This window comes from Watersipora subatra, chromosome 10, assembly GCF_963576615.1.
Source record: "Watersipora subatra chromosome 10, tzWatSuba1.1, whole genome shotgun sequence".
Classification (NCBI taxonomy): Eukaryota; Metazoa; Bryozoa; class Gymnolaemata; order Cheilostomatida; family Watersiporidae; genus Watersipora; species Watersipora subatra.
The window spans coordinates 7,538,696-7,555,262 of record NC_088717.1 but is presented as its reverse complement, the minus strand read 5'-3'; the positions used below and the strand labels follow the sequence as shown (position 1 = coordinate 7,555,262).

Below are 16,567 nucleotides of genomic sequence, written 5' to 3'. Positions count from 1 at the left end.
GGGATTTATTATAATTTAACAAAGTGGTGGCGATTAGAAAACAAAAGTGGCGACTCCAACCGACAGCACAAGACGCGCATAATCGCGTGGATAACATGAATTTTTAAAGAGATGTATAATTGTGACAATTACCTGCCCAAAAATGGCTAGCGACTCACCATCATTGTTAGAACGTCTAAAGATAGGTTTGCAGCAAAATGTCAGTGGTAGCATAAAGAAAACCCAACCTGTTAGTGACGGTAAGACTAGCCCTGTCGGTGCACTATAGAAAAGGGTTAACTAAGCTCGGTTCAATTATATTTTGGCTATCATATTCGTATTTTCTGAACAATGTTGGTTTGCAAGAGTTCCAAAATACTATAAAAACAGGTCAAATTTGTCGTAATAACCTTTTACTGTTAGGGAACAACAATGAATGCATTGATGTTCATTGAAGGACACACAGCTTACATTTGGCTCAAAGATGCTTGATTTCGGTTAGCAGTAGGTTATAGTGTTATGTGTGGTTTTGGAGAAATTATGTTATGCATAATTAATCCGAATTCACACACAACATCTGTGTTGAATTTGCTTTGTCATATTATTCTATTTTGACTATGTTTAGTTTGTGCACTTTTGCTTAGCTTGTGGGAACTAATATACTTATTACTGGTTCAAGTATAGTGAAGGTGTTAAGCTATTGTAAGCAATACGAATATCTACCAGTCAAACTTCTTTATTCTATAAGTCAAACGAGGAAATACACAACTAACAAAGTTCTAAAACAAGAATATTAATGACAAACAATTAGAAGAGCTAATAAAAATTACATCCTTACTCAAACGGTCGTCTGTGCCTGTTGATCAGTCCTGTACAGCTGTGAGTTTCGACAGTAAAACGAGAGTCGTGCGAGGCTATATGTAGAGAGTGTCAGCAGTTGAGATAAGGGTGTAGAAGAGGCTCAGCTGATGAAGGAGAAGGAGGCTCCATCAGTAGAGAAGAGAGAAAGAGGCTCCTCAGCAGGCAGATGGGAGAGTGTCTAAGGAGGCCCTCGGGAAGAGAGAGAGCCAGAGCTAAAGCCGCTGAGTCATTGGAGCTGTTCTCTTTTATATATGTCTGGCATGTGGGATGGCTAGCCTGTGGGTGTAGGTTGAGTGTTAAGGTTCAATGCTTCATGTCAGGTGTCTGAAGTTATATTGTTTGTGTAAGTCTTCAGCTGGTGCACGTGATGTTGACATGTAGGGTGAGCTCATGACATACTCTTGGTATCTAGCTTATGTTTGACAGGAGTGGCAGATCTGTATGTGACTCATTTGACTCGTCTCTAATGTTTCTCTGGTGGCTTTTTGATGATGGTGGTTGGTAGGTTTAATTGCTTCGACTTCTCTTTGGCATGTTCTCCATCTAGTGTTGACGCAGTTTATATGATTGATTTCTTCCAATTCTGAAATTCATAATTTTCTTTTGACGTTTCCAATTATCGAATCATTTGATTTCTTTTAGGCGTCTTGCTGCTTGTAGGTTGCTATGCTTATCCTGTGGTCTGGCTACATTCCCTGTTGGTATGTAGGCAGGGATCTTGCCATGTCATCTTGTTTTCGCAGTATCTCCATACAACAATATCATATGGGTTTGCAGAGATACTAATATAGGAACGGCAGTAAATGTGATTTGTTGGACACAGACTAAATAAAAGTTTTGAGCTTAGATTTATCATATCATGATAATATAAGCCGAACCTTGTGAAGCTAATTAATCAGCGTAATGTCATGTTTTATGTGCGCGTACTTTTAAAATGACAGTATACTTGTACATGTATCTCAATAGTGATGTTATAGGCCACTCTATGATATTGTAGGCCTAAAGTTGATGCCATAAGCCACAAAAAACTTATTTTGATTATTTCTTATTACAGAGGTTAGCACAAAAGTGTATATTTTAATTCAAACCAGTTAAGTCAATGATTTTCAAAAGTATTTTTCATGCTTTTAACTAGAAAAAGCGTAATTTCAAGATTTGTTTAAAGTTCTGATTGGACCATGTTCCGATCAAACGATCTTTTAATACCTTTTTGCCAAGTAAGGCCCATAGACTTTTATGTTGAATCCCCAAATTTCAGATCATGTAAAGCATTGATTTTCATGTAACTGGCTAAAATGTACATGCGTGATAGGCCTCAGTTCAAAAAACATTTACAGTTTTGACCAGTCATTGCATGTAAAAAATGTGGGTTGTTGTTCAAAGCGGGTGGCCATTAAGCCATACTTACAAAATAATCATGCTAAAGGCTTATCAATTACTCTATAGAATAAATTTAAATCATAGTTAAGGCAAATAAAATACTACTTTCACTCGCATCTCCAAATCTGATGCATCCTAAACTTAAATTCCTAATAGGCCTACCTGAGCTAATGCATCTCCTCACGTGAATTTCTAATAATATCACCCTTTCAAGGAATTGTAATCTTTTGAAGAGAAAAGTATTTTAACAATGTGAGTGCTAAGTTTGCTGGTCAATGTCAATTCATGCACTAGTTTTTTTAAACAGTATCAGTACTTGCACAAAGATGTCACTGAAATGTTCTGCATATACTACCGGCAAATATCTTTACTTTGGAAACAGATTGTGATTGGTTGAAGCATATAGAAACTCAGAAATGCATTTTATAAACAATAACATGTTGTTCTTTATATATATCATCAAATGACTGCTTGAGCACCTAGTTGTTCTGCGATGCATCACCAAAAATGCATGTGCATCTTAGCCAGTTGTAAGTAGACTGATATCAGTTCATTCTTCTGAAATGCTACCAGAAGAACCAGATGGAGATCTCTGACTGATAAAAACGTGAGGATCTTTGAAAATAAAGAATATGATACAGATGTTAGCTCGGAGCTAGACAAAATTAACCGCTCAGCTTATCAGACACTCAGATGAATGATGACCTTCAATGTCAACACTGCAATCGCCTGTACAGATCCAGGATAAGGCTATAGAGGCGTTTAATAACACACTGATATGCAAGCATACGTCCTACTTCAACTGGAGGGATTGCAGAGAGATAAAAAAATGATACTGTAAAACCTCTAATTGAATGACACCTTTATTTGAACGCCACTTCCAATTGACCACACAAAAAAAGAGTGGAAAAATAGAGCGCCATGGCGTTCAATTAGAGGTTTTACGATAATTCAGATGACATGAAATTTGGTGAATCGACATAAAAGATTGTATAACAACAGTGCTATCAGATTGTTTTACCTGAACATGGCTCAATGAGACATTTGAAAACTGGCATTGGCGGGATTTGCATTTTTTGTGTGGTTGTTTTCATTGCGTTTGCCATGACATTTTCTTAGCACTCAGTATAACTCAAGTGGCAGTCTGTAAGAATGTTAACCAAGACCAGTATAATATCAGCTTTTAATGTGAAGCTGGTTCAAAGAGTACACCTAAAGTGTTTTAAAAAAGGAGTGCTTGCTCGAATTGTGGTACATGGCAGCCTAGAGACATAACATTGTAACATAGTTCTCTGGACTCCTATGCGTTACTCTTCCCATTTAGGAGTGAAACTTGCTCCGATGCTCTTGCCACTACAGTAATCCCATTGTGGTTTTATAAGTGAACAAGCATGTGTTTAACATCAACATGATTGCTTATGTGTTGATTATTATTACACTGAATTCCATTCTCAGTATTTAATTATTTTCGCAGATGAAAAAAGAGAAATGGAGGAAGCGGAGTTTGAAAAGATCTATTCTGAACTAAAACAAGCCATTAAAGGAGAAAGTTCAACTACTTGTACTGACTACAATACTATCCCACAGTTTTATGTTAAGGTGCTTTTCAACACATTCATTCTCTTCTGCTTTATGATAACCAATTGTCTGCAACTGGCCCTTTTTCAGGACTTTGTTGCATCCCAATTGTATTAATGCTACCTAGGGTGTTGCAATATTGTTCTTTTTCCAAATTAATTCTACTTGTATAACCAAAAAAGTGTGAATGTTGTTGTTTGTCCCAATATCTCATCTATATTTTCGTCAAGAATTTTTAACACATGTTGACTATGGTTTGATGATGCACTCCTTGCAGCTACCTTCTGAGGATGAGCTGCTCCAACAGAAATTGAGAGAAGAAGCTCGTGCGGTATTCCTTCAGAGAAGGAGTAGACAACTTCTGGATAATGATGAGCTGCAGGTAGTTATATTATAATTGATGGGAAACAATGCCTTCTTCTAATAGGATAATGGCACCTTTGCACATCCATGTAGTTAGTAGTGGGGAGAACCGCAACATAGGGTTGGTATTTGCACGCCACCCTTCTATTTGCATGAGCGTTGGCAGAGAAAGCAGGTTGACTGAATTCAACGCTTTTGCTCTGTGTCTCTCACTCGTGCATATACTGCACTAGTGTTGTAGCAGTGTAGAGCTGTTGTTGTAGTTGTGTAGAGCTAGTATTGTAAGAATGTAGAATTAGTGTTTTAGCGATGTAGAGCTAGTTTTGTGGTAATCCAGAGTGTCTATAGCAGTGTAGAGCTACTATTGCAACAATGTAGAGTTGTCACTCTTCAATATGCTGGTTGGGTTTAAATTTTTCTCTGTTTATTGGCTAATTCGTTTCAAATCTCTAAAACTTAATGATAAATACTGCAGATAATTGTATATAGTACTGACAAATATGCATTATATAAAACTACTTCAAAACTAATTGATTTGTACAAAAACTAAGGTAATCAGTAATAGCCAACAAAAATTTTATTTATCGCAGGTAAATCTTTATGTTAAAGACTATTAGACGTATCTGTGGGTTTTTTAGGGAATTCATCTAAAGTTGTTTGCCCATGTTCTTTAATAATCGAATTTTTTAGTTTTGAGGAAAACGCTCATTCATTTTTAGCACTAGCCTGTTTGGAATCTGGTATTAAACCTGAAGAAGGAAGAGATGTAGAACTGTTGTATATTACTTGAGAACGGAAGAGTCAAACTGCATGTTTGAACTTTATAAAACTGTAATGTTTTGAAAACTTGTGACATCATATGTTGAAAGTTACACTATGTGTTTAAATTTCAAAACTTCATATGTCAAGGTAATGTCAAGCGGAGGTTCGACTGTAGTTCGTAGTTCTCTCTAGCCGTAATAGGTAGCTGAAGGTAATGTTGGGGTCATTTATTCTCACTATGTCCCATGATGAGGTTCTGGAGTGCATTTGAAACCGTGTCATGCTATTTCAGTCATTATGGTTCCTTCTCGACAAAAACCACACCCCTCCTCTGGTTAACGAGGAGAAGATGGTCAACTATAAGGCCTTCCAGCAGGTGGCCAAAGAGGCAGGAGATAAGTGCACGTGAGCATTGGCTTATTCCTTCAGTTATTCTCAGCTAGTGCCAATCTGGTTGGTTCTCTGTTCAATTGTCACCGGGCACTAGTACTCATGAGTATCTAACATTCGCATCTTCAAGGATGTATGTATGAATTGAATTATATGGATAACTAACAGCGTTCACCAATATACTGTGCGCGGTTGCATTAAAGACAGTTTTTAATAATTATCATGATATGGAAAATCAAATAGAGAGTCCAGTTACCTCGCATCTATCAGTTTATTTGCTGCCATATATTTTACCAAATATGCGGTGAAGTCAAACTGTATCCTAATTTAATCTAGTCTCATCAAAACATTTTATATTTCCTGTTGTTGCAAACTTTGAGAGATCTTCTAGTTTTTACACTGTGTCAAGCATTCACAAATTTTCAACAAAAGTTTTTAAATCGTCCAACTGAATTAAATGTTTGTATGAAAATGAGTAAATAGTTAAACACAGAATTTACAACTACATTTATTAGAAATCATATTTTAATAAGAATATGCGAAATAGGATAACTACTAGTAGTATTGCAATTTCCTTAATGGTTCATAGTTCATAATCCAGGTTTATATGGCTGGAAGAAGGTTCCAGAATCAGCTTGAGATTAATGCATAAGGTACTAATTCTATATGGTGCTGTATGTATGATGCAAGCAGCTATCAACTGATATCATCTCTGTTTCAGGCCATTTTTCACAGCGACTATCTATGCAAAGCTGTTGCAAGCCGATCCATATGGCAGAATCAGCATCATGCAATTCTTTAATTACGTAATGAGGAAGACATGGCTACATCAGACTAGGATAGGCCTGGCTCTCTACGATGTGGCTGGTCAAGGCTTTCTCCGGGAGTCGGTAGGTTCCGCTCTCAAATTGTCTTTCTAGCCTGAGATTTTTATTCCAATAAAGTCATACCTTGACATGCCTTAATATTGGAGAAAGTCGAGATACGAGCAGAAGTGACTGCAAATGACTGCCTTGAGATAAGAGAAACCTTTGTGATACGAGCTGGTTTTCTATAGCCATTAAATGGCCAAGTATGCGAGAAGCTGCTTTTAAGAACAGTGTCGATCGGTCTTTTTCGTCGGATCAGTTTAAAAAAAGTTTTTGGTAAGTTTGGCTAAAAGGAATGCAAAGGAAAAGCGTCCAATCGAGAACATGTAACAAAAAATTACAGCATATCACAGTTTAGTTTATTTAACTTTAAATTTGTATAAGTAATTTTATAAATAAACTTATAAGATTTAAACTTAGTTTTTAAGTGTATGTTTAGTAAGCTAAATTCATTAAGGGTAAATTCAAAGCTTATGTTTTAGTATCGTTACGAAAGTCTAGTGTACCGAAAGTGTTGCTCTCGAGTCTCTCTCAGACCGCCGTTAGCACCACGTCTGTCTCGATGATAAGAACTCCATACGGTACTATACATAGTAATTTTACAATATCGCAGATCATAACCACTAAATAGGGGATTGTTTCATGAGTTCGTGTGCGTAGGTACTGAATTACTACAGTTAAAAACATGTTTTCCATCGTAATATCCTGTTTTAGGTGGGTTATTTATAGTACGGCACGGATTAATTTGTATTTAGTTACTATGTACAGTCATACTTCGACTTACGAGCTTAATGCGTTCCGAGACTGAGCTCGTATGTCAATTTACTCGCATGTTGGTGCAATTTATTTACATGTATACATAGAACAATTAAATATATATTAATTGGTTTCTATACTCTAAAAAATGCAAATAAAACACTCAAAACAAGATATTGTAACAGAAAAAAACATGTTGGTTATTGTCCTAACTTACCACATGCTTTCAAAAAGAAACAAATAACAAAAACAATGCAAGGAAATGTGATTAATTAAAATGTAAAATTAAATACATACAGTAGCAGCTAACGCTAGCATTTGCCAGGGAGGGAGATATAAGTGTTATTCTTCATTACAACAGTTGAATTTGATAAATTTGGATTTTATCAAAGTCTTAAAAAACAAACTTAAAAGCAAACCTAAAAGCAAACATTCATTTTTCGTAGTTAAAATTTCTTCGGCGTTCATAGTTGAAAGTTTCTTTCTGGTTAGCTAATTTTTCCTTTGTTTCGCTTTCACGACTAGCCTGCCGTTTTAAGATAAACCTATCTAAGGGCGTTTGCCTTTGTCGCCCTTTCAACGTGTTGCGATTAGGATGAACACTGGTGTCGTCACAAAGGGTTAATGCACGACCACTAGCCAACTTGTCCGAAAGTCTATTTTTATAATTTTTATAGATAGCACCGGCCTTTTCACATAGGCCTTTTCGCCTTTTAACCACCGGCCTTTTCGCCTTTATTGAAACATCGTTTCAGTTACGCTGTCACCGGCCAATTGTTTATCTTTTATCCAATGCCTGAGCAGTCTCTCCATCAGCGGTCGTGAAAATCCCTGCGTCATTTAGAAACTATGGTTAGTCCTTTTGCAAACTAAATGCCCTGAATAATAACCCTTCGGTTTGATAATTGTAGATGTATTTCTGTCATATTGCTGAGCTAGATCAATCACGCATACACATTTCGCATATTTTACAATAATTTTCCGTTTAATATCAATTGTTATCATTTGCTTTTTCTTTTCATTATCTTTCATTTTACTGGCAAACTTTCGGTCTACGCACCGTACTTTTAATTCACATAATTCTGCACTGAAAATTGCGCACAGAAAACACGGTACAAAAGTATAACCTGAGTAGTTGAAAAAATACAGAGTGATGCTGTTCTCATAAAACACCTCCGGCATACTTTGCAACTGACTCACGTGCTCATATCTCAAACATTGCTCGTATGTTAGTGCTAAAACTTGCTTAAAAGCTGGCTCGTATCTCAAGTTATATGTTAGAGCACTCGTAAGTTGAAGTATTACTGTATAGGAAATATCACATTGACATACGAGTAAATTGACATAGGAGCTCAGTCTCAGAATGCATTAAGCTTGTATGTCTATAGTTGGTTTTCAACGTTTTTATTAATGAAAGTCGAGTTATTTAAAGTGGTATCGTATTCAGCTCTCTATGAACTTGCTGCTCCACATAATCAATAGCTGTTGATTTATTGATATTGGCCGATGATCTAACAAGCTAAGTCATTAGTGATTTGACACTTTTCACATCTATCAGAACGCTTGGTCTCTGAAACTTTTTATAAATACTTTATCTCATGATCACTTTGCTGGTGTAATCTTATGGTCTCATAGACTCTGGTGGTTTGTTATCTTTTCACTTCTCTATGTTATGTTCCTCACCTCCCAAGGGGGCAAGAGGCTTAGTCAAGGGGAGCACGTTTGACCACGGGACCATGTTTTTTTTATTTTAATTTTTTCACTGTCTTCGAATAATGTGTAATCGTACCTCCAATACATTAGGGGGCAGTCGCGCTCTCACTGTCAAAGTGTATGCAGGGAGCATTAGCTTTGTGGCGTAGGGGCTTTGTTCGCACTGATCATCTGCTCAAACACAGAACAAGAGTATTAAATATTAAATCTTCAGTTGCAGATAGTAAAGTTATTTGTAGTAAGTTGGTCCATACTTGTTCTCTCTGTCGATACAGTGTTATGCGAAGGTGTATTTATAACAGTTTTATACACCAATGATTAACTTGCAATTGCGGTGGCGCTAGAGTTGTTTTTTCTTGCTAGAGGGGGCAAGACAAATAATAATTGAGAAACTGGTTTATGGTCATCTCTTACTTTATGGTTCCTTTGACTTGGGTGAACTCTTCTTCATTGTTCATTCGTAATTTGGTTCAAGTTCACATGATTGACAAGCTGCTTATGAAAACGTCCAAGTTTATTTTTCTAGGCTGATGCTAACAACGTTGTTGGCTCGACCCACAAAAATTGTAGCAAACATCATCTTGACTTAACATATCAGAGTACGAACAAAATTACACAGTGATACAGATTTTAGTTTGAAATCAAATTTTCAACATATTGTATAAGTGTGGATGACAAGTTAGTGTGAGTTACTGGAATGGAGCATTAATTTTTAGTAATGTGTGACTTTTATAAATGTTAAATAACCTTATGGCTGAAACTTAGCCGGCATTGTTTGATCAAATGTGCCAACTGGTTGCTGAAAGCTCAGTAGCCGTGCTGTCAGGGTCAAACCATTCTCACTGGCCGAACGTTACGGAAGCCTCCCGCGAAGGAGCAGAGTTGGCATCCGTGCCATTGCATAAACAGATTCATTCAATTTTAGGCTAAGTCAAGTTATGCTAATGACTAATACGCCAGTTTGCAATCTGGTTGCATGTCATCATATAATATATTTATATATATAATATGGCACAGGTTAGTTGGACATGAATGTCAGTTGTTAACAGGGTCGGACAGGTTTAAAAACAGTCACGACTCTTTTTGGAGCTTTTGAAGTTAAAACTACAAATTATATTTAGCTAATATGTATTTGTTATTGAAGTCCTGTGGAACAAGCCCTTTTTCATACTACTTTTGTAGAAGCTAAAGTTTTTTGAGTTTGTGCATGCAACCCGAGTCGAGTCCATTTTATTCATTTCTCAAAAGTTTTTGCTAACTGTTAGGGCTGTTGTAGGACCTTGAGAATTACATTTTGGAGCTGATACCCACCCTCCCTCAGCTCGACGGACTGGAAAAATCGTTCTACTCATTCTATGTCTGCACGGCTGTGAGAAAGTTCTTTTTCTTCTTGGACCCACTCAGGACAGGAAAAGTCAAGATACTGGATATACTGGCATGCAGCTTTCTCGATGATCTTTTGGAGGTGAAGACCATGTTTCTTAAAATATTTCTTCATCTCCAGATAATTCCAGTTTTATACGCATGCAACTTTGTGATTTTTTTGACAGTTAAGAGATGAGGAGTTGTCCCGGGAGCAACAAGAAATGAACTGGTTCTCCGCGCCTTCCGCCCTTCGCGTTTATGGGCAGTATCTTAATTTAGACAAGGATCACAATGGTAGGTTGGAGTGTCCATGCAGCTGCCACTTTCTCTTTTAGGATTGGTACCTTCCTCTCTAGAATGCTTATACAGATCAGTCTTCTCAGGAGGGGCATTAAACATTCATATAAAATGATTCATTTGATAATGACTTCTGCGCTGATAGTATTTGTCAAAGGCATTATGTGCCTCGGTGTATTATTATACACAAGTACAGAAGCTACACACAAACAAACCGCCCTCTCTCGACCACTGACTGATAAAACCTGAAGTGGCTGGTCAGACGTATTATTACTAGACTTGTTAACAAATTCATATCATACCTAGTACAATAACGGCATGTGTTTAAAAACTGGGTGACTGAGTAAATAGCATTGTGTTGTTATCAATCCATTAAATTGGTCGAATAGCAAGTGGATTAAAGGTGAATGTACACCATTTAAGTGACGTACATGAAAATAATATCAATATAAAACTAAGGCATCAAGCTTCAATTTGATGTAAATTTGTCTTTGTGGACCTTCCCATTCCAGAGATATTCTTAATAGTTTGAATGAAAACCTTTCTTGGAATGCTCAGATTCAAGCGGAAGTGCGGTTATGATGTCTATAGTTGCGCTTCGGCAAAGAGATTGACAGAATAGAGACGCGTAACGCTGTAACTTGAACATAGTGTGTTTCCTTAGAAAAGGTCTATTTGCATCTAACATTTTTAGCTGTATTGAGTACAAAATATAATGAAAAATATACAAAAATAAATATCATAAAGTGATAGGGTAAAATAAGGTTTGATATTAGGAGAGAACAATTTTTGGCATTTAAAATATAAAATCTGAAAACTTATGCTTGAAAGATCCACAAAAAAACATCTGCAATTGTATCAGAGTCTACCTTTTGATCATGGCTCCAGTGTTTTATATACATCGACCATGTCTCTAGTGTTTCGTATGCATCGATCATGGTGCTAGTGTCTCATATACATCAACCATGTCTCTAGTGTTTCGTATACATCGACCATGTCTTTAGTGTTTCATATACATCGACCATGTCTTTAGTGTTTCATATGTATCGACTATGTCTCTAGTGTCTCATATGTCTTTAGTGTTTCATATAAATCGACCATGTCTTTAGTGTTTCATACGTATCGACCATGTCTCTGGTGTCTCATACGCATCAACCATGTCTCTAGTGTTCCATATGTTTCGACTATATCTCTAGTGTCTCATATGCATCGACCATGGCTCTAGTGTTTGCTGCAGGCATGCTGAGCAAGGAAGAGCTCGCACGATATGGTACTGGCACCCTTACCACTGTCTTCATCGCACGGGTTTTCCAGGAATGTCTCACCTATGATGGGGAAATGGTCAGTTCCAATATATTTAGTAATTTGTTGGCTTAATGAAATAAAATTATATTCTGTTCAGCAATGTTTATTTCTATCAGTGTTGTGGAACATGTTATTCATGCTACCAACCATTATTTGTTACCTTGGGGTGATCAAACAGTATCATAAATTCTTTCAGATATCATCTATAAATGGTATAGATATTTTACTTGAATAGTATGATTCGACATTTTTATTGTCCAAAAGAGATAATTTATTTTATGCTGTTTTAAAAGAAAAGTGATACTAATGGGTGTGCACCAGTTAATCCTGCCAGCAGTAAGGAAGTTAGAAAAAGCCGCAAAGTTGGGAAACTGAAATACCGTAAAACCTCGAATTGAATGCTATGGCGTTCTATTTGTCATCCCTTCTCTCATAGTGGCAGTCAAATAGAGGTGATGTTCAAACAGAGGTGGCGTTCTATTAGATGTTTTATGGTAATTGGAAAGTGAGAAGTAGCCTGTCGATCAGTAGACCGCCATGACCTTGAAGCCATTAGTTCTATTGATACATATAATTCATTGCAGTTAGCATGGTGCTATTATTTTTAACTTTGCAGGATTATAAAACCTACCTCGACTTTGTTCTGGCTTTGGAGAACCGGCGTGCTCCTCAATCTCTCCAGTACTTTATGAGGTTGCTCGATATAAGCCACAAGGGACACCTCAATGCCTTTGATCTCAACTATTTTTTCAGGGTGAGCTGGTTTTTTGCTTAAACAGATTTTCTTGCTACGATAAACCTGGTTTCAACGATAATGTCTGAAGATAATGTCTATTCATGCGCTTTAAAATCAGCAAAAATTCTGCTGGCTCAATCTCGTTTTGCTTTCTATTGAAGTTGATCAAAATTGTCTCAATCAGAAAGGCATTACAGAAAAATTTTATAACTTTTTAGATGTAACAACCTATTTTCACCTGATATATGCCAAAGTTATTACTCCCGGTTACACATGCTTACAGCTAACCAAACAATGGTCTATGAATCGATGACAAAAAAGTGATGGAGTTTCATAATTCTAGAATTAATTGTCAAGCGATTAATTCCAAAATTACAGTAATAATTTCCAAACTTTTGATTGTTGTGGTAGGGATATAGGATGGTTGGCACTGAGAGCGGCAAGTATAAAAATCATAACATCCTTAGAACTATGACACATAAAACCTTGTCCTCAGGATGAGCTGAGACTTGAGTCAGCAAAGAAGCTTAGTTACTCAACTAATGTTTGTGAAAAATGAAGAATTAGTGCAACCAGTTGAAAATTATTCCATGAATAAATTATTTAAAACAATTGGGTCGACTTGTCAATTCTAAAGCTCAAATGGTATTTCAGAACGTCAAAATACAGCTTTATTAAGTGTTGTTTATGCATTTTTGCTCCTCTTAGACAACATGTGGCACTGAAAGAACATTTGCTCCATAAGCTTCCTCTGGACAACCTTTTTGCACTATATTTATGAAACATTTTCAATATTGACACATTTCTGATTGGTCCTATAGCTTTAAAAATTATACATGTATCAGCTAAAACATAATGTTGTGAAAATAGGATAGATCAAACACATTTGAAGTACCGCTGTATTGCCCTCCTAGCATACGTAACTCAGTTGGGCTGATCAGAGTTAGCTGAAAAAGTCGACTTCTAACCTCATCAATCTACTCTCACACAATATGTTTCCAGGCAATTCAAGACCAAATGCGTCAACATGGCCAAGAGCCAGTCTCCTTTCAAGATGTCAAAGATGAAATATTTGATATGGTCAAGCCTCAGGACCCCCTCAAAATTACCTACCAAGACCTTGTGAACTCGTGAGTGGTAGCGTCACATTCAGATCTCTATTAGGTCTAGTTTCACTTGAATAGTTCTATCTCCATCAGATTTAGTTTCAATTTAATATTTGCATCGATCAGATATAGTTTCACTTTAATACTTGGATCTCTATTAGGTCTAGTTTCACTTTAATACTTGCATTTTTATCAGATCTAGTTTCACTTTAATACTTGCATCTCTATTTTTAATTTACTAAGTTACCGTACAGCGATAGCGTATCGACACACCTCCATATTGCCCTGCAATGCCATCATGGAAGCAGCTGTGTCACTCTGATTTTTTCATGAATCAGTGTCCCTGTTTGAAAGCGAAATACCCAGGAGATGGGTAATTTTTGTGCCATGGAAACAGCCATAGTCACATTTGTGTGTGCGCATATTTCTTGCTTTCCTGTTGCTTCATATGTAAAAAATTTTGTTGTTGACGTAAGACTTCGCACAGTTATCGCTCTACTGTTGCACTCTATGGAAACATTTGCTTGTTAGCCCAGCATAGCGCTTCGTCACTCTAACTACACTATCACCGTATAAAAACTAGAGATGCCCCGATCCTAATTTCACCAGCCGATTCAGATACCGATCCGATTCTTTTTGAAAAAATAATCTGAATCAGATCTTTTGTGTTGCATAGATAATTGTTAATTTTATTATGCAAATATAATGCAAAGAAAATATAAATATTGATGTATTTGTTTGTATTCATGGAAAAAAGATATAAATGTATATATAGTCACATGCTGACATACCGTGCATCTAGTAGCAAAACAGTCCATGTTTCTTGTAATCTGCTATTAATAATGGTAATTACTGTTAGTGGTACAGCTTTCTCTGTGATAATGAAGTCTCGCTTCTACTGCTGAACAAACTGCTGCGCCTGTACAAGTTTAGAGCAAATAAATCTTTCTCTTAATTACCGTTAGTGATTCAATTATCTCAGTGAGACGTCTTTATCTTCCATCACTATCTATGTAACCAAGCGTACTGAAGAAAGACTCACTTGCCACAGATTATGGAGGACAGGCTAAATACCGATAGGCCACTGAGGTTATTTTATGCGATGCAAACGGTACTTCATATCATCAGGATCAAGGGAGATAGATAACTTTATGCATCGACTGCTCAAATTATGTACTTTCGTAATGCTAGTACATAGAACTATTACACCGCATTCTTGTTTCCCATCATTGTGCTTTCGTTCGTGATTGGCTGCAATAAATCATATCGCTGTAATTGGGAAATACCACACTCGGTGATCTCGTCCTGACTAAAGCCAAAATATTCCTCAGCTGTGTTGATGTTTATTAGGCTATAGACATGAAATAGATTATGTGACAGGCCCGGAATTCATTAGGGAAAAGTAAGAAACTTGCAGCTGATGATTTTTTATTAGTGTAGCAGGCTAAAATGCGGTTTTCTGCTAAATAGTTTATCTGTAAAAAGTATCTAGAGTTTCCGATTTTTAAAGAAAAGATCGGCCGATTCAGATACTCAACACCCATATCGGCACCGATACCGATATTAAAATCGGGGCAACTCTAATAAAAACTTAGTACCGCGCACTTCTGGGTTCAAAATCCCCGTTTTACAGTTTTTTTCGCCTCATGATGTGGAACATAATGTTTTTTCGCCTCGTTACAGTTTTTTCCTAGCCGTACAACATAACAAAAATGTCTCTCGAAATTAAATTATGGCGGTCAGTATGCTGAATATGTCGAAATAACAAAGATGCCGATATGCTATTCGCCGAAATACTTTCCACAACACCTAAAATCGATACGAGGCTTCCTATCTTTCTCAGTTCAGCATTCTTCGTGTTTCATAAATTCTTGATATTGCGTGAGTGAAATGAAAATTAGTGAAAAGTAAGTGAAAATTCATTGTGCATGTTAGCATGTAATATAATATTTACTGCAAACCTTAATTCGTTAGCCATGAGTACTACGATTGATAACAGTGTTAAAGGAAGAAGTAAGAATCATGAGCAGATCATAACCACTAAATGCACTAAAGTTACTGTAGGTAACTATAGTTACTGAGGTTGACATACTATTTTGTTACTACTTTTTAATATGTACTGTATGTATATAAAATTTCAATATTTTTGTTTTTCACTTTGATGGTGTTTGCATTAGAGAATCACTATGAGTTTTTATACCCATTCATACAGCATTTTCACCTTGCGATGCCAACACCAGATTGAATTAATATCGTACGGCGGAGTCCACTCTAAATGTTATTTGGTTAATTTGCGCAGTAGTAGGTCGCTCGCAAAACCAGACACTGCTTGAAATGTTTGAGACTGGTTTGCCTCGAGAAAGAATGCATGCTCATCTAAATGATATGATTTCCTTTTCAGGTCACAAGGTGATACCGTCGTAAACATTCTCATCGATCTCAATGGCTTTTGGAGTTATGAAAACAGGGAGGTTTTGGTCGCGGATCAAACTGAAACAGAGGTGGAGTCAACAGCTACTAGTAGCTAGATTTATTTTAGTGTAATATTTTGTAGTTATCTATTTTGAAATCTGATCTCAAGTTGCTTCAATATATTCTTTAAGCACACGCTATTATCTGAACTTGGACCAATTATCTTTACATGCAACCTTTTGACCTTGCGAAAGCCACGACTATTTCTATGATGAAGACGTGACAGAATGTATAATATGGAAGACCACTGTCCAACATGATATTCTATTTGCCAATATTATAAACAGGAAGTGTTTATGTTTGGTCTACTTTGAATTATATTTTTTTCTCTTTTTTCGAATTGCTTGTGTGGTTGCAGTGCGTGATTATGCTGTGTGATGCACCAACAAATCTGACTGTCCAATGCGTTTTCTTTTCAAGGTTCAGAGTCACCTACCCATTATGTGACTATGCAAATTATAAAATATGTTATGTATTTGTTGGAAACTGTAAGTTTGCTTGTTTGCTCATGTTATCTTTTGAGGAATAAAAATCTTACACATCAATTTAGCCAAATTGATCACGAATGATAGAAATTTCACGTGTTGGAAAGCTTTACAAGAAAAACAAAAATTTTTTTTATTTATAAGACAAAA

General features: G+C 36.5%; 2 protein-coding genes across 2 annotated transcripts in view; one reads left to right on the top strand and one right to left on the bottom strand.

Annotated features, from left to right (window-relative positions):
• The window catches only part of LOC137405689 (ATP-dependent (S)-NAD(P)H-hydrate dehydratase-like), a 232,414-nt gene that overhangs the window by 14,381 nt on the left and 201,466 nt on the right, over nt 1-16,567 (bottom strand). The window lies entirely within an intron of this gene.
• LOC137406648 (serine/threonine-protein phosphatase 2A regulatory subunit B'' subunit gamma-like) lies at nt 81-16,477 on the top strand. Its single transcript, XM_068093251.1, has 11 exons — nt 81-239; nt 3,695-3,819; nt 4,076-4,180; nt 5,216-5,328; nt 6,035-6,203; nt 9,928-10,116; nt 10,202-10,310; nt 11,551-11,654; nt 12,235-12,372; nt 13,357-13,484; nt 15,862-16,477. The coding sequence occupies exons 1-11, from the start codon at nt 143-145 to the stop codon at nt 15,986-15,988; spliced, it is 1,404 nt and encodes a 467-aa protein (XP_067949352.1). The 5' UTR covers nt 81-142; the 3' UTR covers nt 15,989-16,477.

What these genes read in the sequence shown, in the direction of transcription:
- LOC137406648 (XM_068093251.1), top strand. Translation starts at nt 143, where the DNA reads ATGGCTAGCGACTCACCATCATTGTTAGAACGTCTAAAGATAGGTTTG. An exon ending in GAGGCAGGAGATAAGTGCAC is followed by an intron (nt 5,329 to 6,034) that starts GTGAGCATTGGC and finishes TCTCTGTTTCAG; the next exon opens with GCCATTTTTCACAGCGACTA. An exon ending in TCACCTATGATGGGGAAATG is followed by an intron (nt 11,655 to 12,234) that starts GTCAGTTCCAAT and finishes TTAACTTTGCAG; the next exon opens with GATTATAAAACCTACCTCGA.